At 47.4% G+C, this 7,500-nt stretch overlaps 1 protein-coding gene across 1 annotated transcript in view; it reads right to left on the reverse strand.

Moving 5' to 3' along the window:
- The window catches only part of LOC308296733 (brefeldin A-inhibited guanine nucleotide-exchange protein 3-like), a gene marked incomplete at both ends in the record, with an annotated part of 135,687 nt that overhangs the window by 66,299 nt on the left and 61,888 nt on the right, over positions 1–7,500 (reverse strand). Inside the window, 4 exon segments of the mRNA XM_080740060.1 lie at positions 1,015–1,148; positions 2,240–2,328; positions 2,373–2,520; positions 2,777–2,870. Coding sequence (XP_080596186.1) covers positions 1,015–1,148; positions 2,240–2,328; positions 2,373–2,520; positions 2,777–2,870 — 465 coding nt within the window.

Consider the following 7,500-nt stretch of genomic DNA (forward strand, 5'->3'; position numbering starts at 1 on the left):
ACGAACTATTAATATTTGGCCGCCTCACATAACTCTGAGGACCCTAGGGGTCCCTGACCACCTGTTGAGGATGTAATGATATATAATAATGATATAATGATATAGTATTAATCAAACAATTCTACCAGCCAGCAAGGAGTGTTCTCCCAGATTTCAATAAGATGGATTGTTAGACAGAGCCTAGTACTAACAGTGAAACAATAAATTGTTTGGAAATTAAATGTAATGCATTTTTAGTAATTTTTTGGGGGGGAAATTTACATGGGCTTTGATATAAATCCTTTGCATTGTGTTGAATCGCACCGAATCGTGAATCGTATCGCATCGTAAGCACCAGGGGTGTATCGCAAAATATCGTGAATCATATCGCATCGTATCGGGGTCAGGGGTGTATCGTGATGTATCGTATCGGCAAGATTTCAATGTATCGCAATTATATCGTATCGCTGGGAGTGTATCGTGATGCGTATCGTATCGCCTCAGTGGTCGAGATTCACATCCCTAGTGTGTACAGTATGTGTGTGTGTACGGTGTGTGTGTGTGTGTGTGTGTGTGTGTGTGCGTGTGTGTGTGTGTGTGTGTGTGTGTGTGTGTGTGTGCGTGTGTGCGTGTGTGTGTGTGTGTGTGTGCGTGTGTGTGTGTGTGTGTGTACAGTATGTGTGTGTGTACGGTGTGTGTGTGTGTGTGTGTGTGTGTGTGTGTGTGTGTGTGTGTGTGTGCGCGTGTGTGTGCGTGTGTGCGTGTGTGTGTGTGTGTGTGCGTGTGTGTGTGTGTGTGTGTGTGTGTGTGTGCGTGCGTGTGTGCGTGTGTGTGTGTGTGTGTGTGTGCATGTGTGTGCGTGTGTGTGTGTGTGTGTGTGTGTGTATGTGTACAGTATGTGTGTGTGTACGGTGTGTGTGTGTGTGTGTGTGTGTGTGTGTGTGTGTGTGTGTGCGTGTGTGTGCGTGTGTGCGTGTGTGTGTGTGTGTGTGTGTGTGTGTGTGTGTGTGTGTGTGTGTGTGTGTGTGTGCCTACCAGGCATGGCCAGTGAGTAATCTCCTCCCTCTGTAACAGAGTCAAACAGCTGGTTCTGGGAGGCTCTACGAAGCTGCTGGAGGAAACCCACCAGAGATACCAGGTTCAGCTTGGAGACCGCATCCTCAAACAACCTGCACACGCACACACACGCACACACACACACACGCACACACACACACACACACACACACGTACACGCAAAGTAAAGTTTTTTTTTATTTTATTATATCATTTTTATCCCACGATCTTGTAACCCATTTTCACCCAGTGCCAATTCCCTATGTAATCCTGGGCTCTGCTCTCCCTCTGCCGCGCCTGGGGAGACAACAGACTGACCTCATGCTTCCTTCAATGCATGAGGAGTCCAAGTTGCTTCTTTTCACCTGACAGGGGGGATTTCCCCGGGATGGACGTAGCGGGTGGAAGGAACACGTTATTCCAACCAGTTCCTTTCCCCTCCATCAGGCGCCCCGGCTGGCCAGGGAGAGGCATTATTGAGACCAGGATTACTAGATTATTATTATTAGGTTAGGTTTAGGGTCAGTGTTCTTACCGGTCAGTCTGTGTGGACAGCAGGGTTAGGTTTAGGTTAGGGTTAGGTTTAGGTTAGGGTTCTTACTGGTCAGTCTGTGTGGACAGGGTTAGGGTTAGGTTTAGTGTTCTTACCGGTCAGTCTGTGTGGACAGGGTTAGGTTTAGGGTTAGGGTTAGGGTTAGGGTCAGGTTCTTACCGGTCAGTCTGTGTGGACAGGGTTAGGTTTAGGGTTAGGGTTAGGGTTAGGGTCAGGTTCTTACCGGTCAGTCTGTGTGGACAGCACACACAGGGTCAGGGTTAGTGTTAGGTTTAGGGTCAGGGTTAGGTTAAGGGTTAGGGTTCTTACCGGTCAGTCTGTGTGGACAGCACCATCAGAGCCTTGGCAGCGAGGCCTCCGGTCAGCAGGGTCAGGGTCAGGGTCAGGGTTAGGTTAAGGGTTAGGGTCTACCTGTCAGTCTGAGTGGACAGGGTTAGGTTTAGGGTTAGGTTAAGGGTTAGGGTTAGGGTTAGGTTAAGGGTTAGGGTTAGGGTTAGGTTAAGGGGTTAGGGTCAGGGTTAGGTTAAGGGTTAGGGTTAGGGTCTACCTGTCAGTCTGTGTGGACAGCACCATCAGAGCCTTGGCAGCGCGGCCTCCGGTCAGCAGGGTTAGGGTTAGTGTTAGGTTTAGGCTTAGGTTTAGGGTTCTTACCTGTCAGTCTGAGTGGACAGCACCATCAGAGCCTTGGCAGCCTGGCCTCCGGTCAGCAGGCTGGGTCTTCTGCTCTCTCTCAGCAGATCCTGGATGGACGGTGGCTGCAGGGGGGCCGTGCTGCTCGTCAGGCCAGCTCTGAGGCCTCCTGGCCGGGGTCGCACTCCAACTCCAGCCCCTGGTCCCACTGCTGGGGGAGGGGGGCCAGGGGGGCCACGGGGGGCCCGGACGACCCCTCACTGAAGTGGGTGTGTTCTAACGAGCTGATGTACTCTGTCACTCTGAGAGAGAGAGAGAGAGAGAGAGAGAGAGAGAGAGTAGGCGAGTGCTACAGTAAGTGCTATGGGCCATATGCCATTGAAGGTCAGCATCAATGTGTTGTATTCTGTGCAGACACAATAACATTATGTCACCAAGATCTGTGTGCATGCGTGCATGCATGTGTGCATGCATGTGTGTGTGTGTGTGTGTGTGTGTGTGCGTGCGTGCGTGCGTGCGTGCGGGCGTGTGTGTGTGTGTGTGTGTGCGTGCACGTACCTGAAGACATGCGTCCAGCAGTCAGGGTTGTGAGAGCCCATCTCCAGTCCTACGCTGAGCACAGCATCCATGCACAGTACATGAGACGTATGCACTGCACACACACACACACACACACACACACACACACACACACACACACACACGCACACGCACATACACACACACACACACACACACACACACACACACACACACACACACACACGCACACGCACACGCACATACACACACACACACACACACACACACACACACACGCGCACACACACACACACACACACACGCACATACACACACACACACATACACACACACGCACACACACAGGGAAATTAGACTTCATAGATAAAGTACATATACCTTACCAGTAAGACTCCCTAATCGGGAGATACGCGACCGTCAGGTCACATACATAAACTTTAGAAGGCAATGGTAGCCAATCAGGAGGGAATATGGGAAATGGGACAGATCCATGTTGATGACATGACTGTAGAGATACTGTGTACCGCTTTGTGTGATTTTAGGGCAAAATCTGTAGGAGCAGTGTCCAAAAATCTATTTTGCAAGAATCGGCCTCATGGTGGCGCTAGAAGAGGGGCATGTGAGAAATGAGGGGTGGAGGTTGTGGTTTGGCAGGCAAGGATCAGGGCAACTGTGGCGGAGATATGAGTAGGGCAAAGGTGTGACAGACAGCCGGTGGAGGTTTTGATAGTTACTGCAACCTGACAGTCGAACTAGTAAGACGCCTCAGGGCAACATGCGACCTCGAATTGGGCGAGGTCGAGCCAATTCTTGGCCATCCGTCCATCTGGCCAGTGATGTATATCGGACCAGTTACCCATATGGAGACCCCTGGTACCCATATATGGAGATCCATGTACTGCATATGGAGATATGCTGTGAGAGCCCAAACATGCTATTCGTTATGTGAAAGTCCTATGATGTCTATGACATCTGACATCATGCCCTTTTATGCCCATACATGGAGATCCCTGTCTGTATAGAAACAGCCGTTAGTGTGGTATGTGGCCGGTGAGGCCTCCATATATGGGCATTCCCATATAAAGTCCTGTTAGATATGGGCTTAATATTCAGGGATTGACACTAACGGTTGCCCGACTGCCCGGGGCAAGTAAAAAAAGAGGTCGGGCAGGTGAAGTTTGCAACTGGGTTGCCCGACAGGGCAAGTGCACATTTTGAGTTACACTAATGAGATCTGTGCCTACTTGAACAGGGCTAGTGTTCCGTCTCTCTATCTCACTCTCGCTCCCAAGTCCATCCCTCCGCCTCCACAGACAGACACACACACACACACACACACACACACACACTGAACGAACGTGCAACCAGTGGCTCCTCATAGAATGTAAAAGCAGTGGCTACGTGAGCTAGCAGTCGAAAACAGCTAATCTACAAGGCGTGCAAACTCACATTATGCTAAAGCATGGCCAGATTAATGCACACGCTTTACGGTGGGGAGAAAGTGAAAGAAGACAGAACTATTCCCGTAAAAGTGCCAAAATCTATAGCAAAGGCTGCTGAAGGAGAGCTCCAGCGCTAAAGCGCTATTTTCCGTGCGAAGCGTCTAATATTTCCGTGCTATCAACTCCCTGTTGGTAGCCAGCCACACACATCCACACTATTGCGCTACATAATGCATTTAATCAAGAGCAGCATGTGTGTCACTGTGTCCACTGTAGTCTGCATGTTAGCGTTCTGTGTACATCTCCGACTCGTCTGCTGTCCGTGTTGCCAGGTTTTGTTTGTGAGAGAGAAACAAGCAACCAGGTCTATGATTATTTTCTTTTCTTGTGTGTGTGTGTGTGTGTGTGTGTGTGTGTGTGTGTGTGTGTGTGTGTGTGTGTGTGTGTGTGTGTGTGTGTGCATGCGTGCGTGCGTGGGGGGGGGGGGGGGGGGGGGTGGGGGGGGGGGGGGGGGGGGCAAGTGGCCAAGACCTGAGGGCAAGTAGATCATGACCTGTAGTGCCTCTGAGACCTTAGTGTCAACCCCTGATATTGATGACACCAGGGAACTCCATATATGGGCATAAAAGGGATTCTGTTAGTGTGACATCACAGTGAAGCCAGAGCGTGATGTCAGAGCAGCAAACCCATAGAACCACAGTGTCAGGCCTAAAGGCTTTGAGTTTGCACACAGACGTGTTCTTTCGCACGGACAAAACAGACTATTTGCATTTTTTTTAAGAAACAATGATTCTATATGACCTCATGCACACCGGCTCCGAATCTGCCATGCGACAAGTTGCTGCGGCCCGCGCGTTCTTTTCTCGATCGAACCCAGTTCGATTTGTGCGTCTTGTCGCATGCGGTAAAAACTCATTGACTCCTTTTATGACTCCTTTTGGGATCCGCAGTGTGGATTCTGCACAGCCTTGCACACCAAATCCAATCTTATATATACATTCCTCTAAGAGCCGCATCCCACTTCCAAGCCCATTCACGCCCCAGACATGCAAACAGCCCCAAGGTGAAAAAGGTGACACATCGACTTCAACTCATAGGTAGAGCGTACGGTGTTGTAGAACGTAAGGAATACCGCCCATAACTCTATCATTGGCCCACCGTTGCCATGGTGACCGCCGTCCATTGGCTCGTATTCCCACTACCACTTCTTTACTAAAAAAAAAGTTTTTTAGTAAAGAAGTGGGCGTGGACTCTAGATGTGAGCGGCCCGAAGGGCCGCGAACCTCTAGTGTGTTTTAATCATGCAGAAAACGGAAAGAAATGCAACTGTCCTGTTTGTGCAAAGGGCTTAAGGCAAATTGGTGCGCTGGTACAGGGGCTGCACCGCGACTCAGCGTGTCACGTATGCCTTGATGTGTTACAAATGTTTGTATATATGTGTCCCAGCACCCCCAGCAGCTAGTCATCTCGGGGACTGTCATTATTCCCTGTAGCCAAAATGATTTTTTTTTTTTTTTTGCTCTTTTTTTTTAATGCCACAACAGCATCTCATAATATCTAGGCTACATTTCACTTAAACGCCAGAGCTTAACTCTGCATGTAAATAAGACTTTTTTTTTAATTAATGTGAGAGATCGGTACATAATTCTGTTAGTCCTCCCAGTTTATATTAGCTAAAATGCTAACTAGCCAGCCTTTGTTAGCCGTTTGTAGCCAAATGCGGTAATATCGGGACTCCATTACTTAGCGTTGCAACCCACAGTATTTATCCCATTAATTTAATGCCACGTGTGTTCCAAATGAACAATTATTAACCACGTAATGTATGATTTTGTGTATTATTATTTATTATTCTTCCGCCGTTCTTCCGCTGTTTCTTCTTCTACGCTGGTGAAATGATCCGTTCCTGCCTGGAGGCGTCTGTGACGTATGCGTTTGTCTTCTGTGAAGCTCCGGTGCGGAAGCTTCCTTTGTCACTGAGTTAGCTTAGCATTGAATAGATCAGTGTCGTCCTAAACTATCTAATTCTAACGTTCAGGGTGTTTGTTTTTTTGGACAATAAATTGACAGCCAAGAAAACATGGATGGAATGCAATCGTTCACTCGCCGTCGGAAAGTTGACTTTAGAGTAGACTATTCTGGTTGACTGGCTATGAGTGGCTAACGGCTAACGCTAGCTAGCGTTAGCTAGCGCTAGCTGCAGCGCTAGCTGCAGGCTATAAACAAATAAAACGTGACCCAACTCTATTGTTGCTCTCTTCTACAAGCTCACAACGCGAGGCGGTTAAGCCTGTAGATTGTGTTTTATTATCAGGTCAAATAATCCTTCTGATTGAAGTTACACAAACACTGATTATGCTACATTTAGCACAGTTAGCCCTGTTGCACACGTAATGAATTCACTTCAACCTCGTGTTGAGCAGTTAATCCTATTTGCTACGTACGTCTACAAAAACCTTCATATTTCAAAGATAACGTGCTTACTGAAGTCTCACAGATGTCACAGTATGGTACGCTCAAGCAGAATTACCCGTATCTTTCGTATTGTTTAATAAACTGCATTTTAATCCGATCAGATGCCATTTTCTGTTGTTTTTCAGCCATGCGACCCCATCGGTTGCGAGGTGTACTGCACTTAGATACATTAATACCTTTTTAAGGAAACGACGACCGATCGGATTAAAATGCTCCTCATTAAATAATACGATCATTACGGGACATTCTGCTGGAGCGTACCCTATGGTGACATCTGTGAGCCTTCACTAAGCAATTTATCTTTGTAATCTGACCGTTTGTGTAGACGTATGTAGCAAATTGGTTAAACTGCTTCACGGTTGGCGCACTGTATCGTCTTTACATTTAGCCCAATAATGCTTGAGATGCTGTTGTGGCATTATCTTTTTAGAGAGCAATAACTAAAGTTTAAAACATACATGAACCACTTTAGCCCTATGTTATACCAAGGCTATTTGAAAATAGACGATCTACAAGCTCACAACGCATTGCGGTGCGACGCGTTGTGAGCTTGTAGATCTGCTATTTTCAAACATTTTGTACTTTTACTTTTGGTACTTTAAGTACATTTGGATACCAATACTTTTGTACTTTTACTCAAGTACATTTTTTATTCTGGACTTTTACTTGTAACAGAGTGATTCTACATTGCAGAATTGATACTTTACTGTATTATAAAATGTTGGTACTTTTTCCACCACTGTGTAAACGTTTGTGTTCTCATGCCAATAAAGCTTCTTTGAATTGAAGATTGAATTGAAGATTGCTCCCCATGTGGCGGAG

The sequence above is a fragment of the Nannobrachium achirus genome (genome assembly GCF_963921795.1).
Source record: "Nannobrachium achirus genome assembly, chromosome: 13".
Taxonomy (NCBI): domain Eukaryota; kingdom Metazoa; phylum Chordata; class Actinopteri; order Myctophiformes; family Myctophidae; genus Nannobrachium; species Nannobrachium achirus.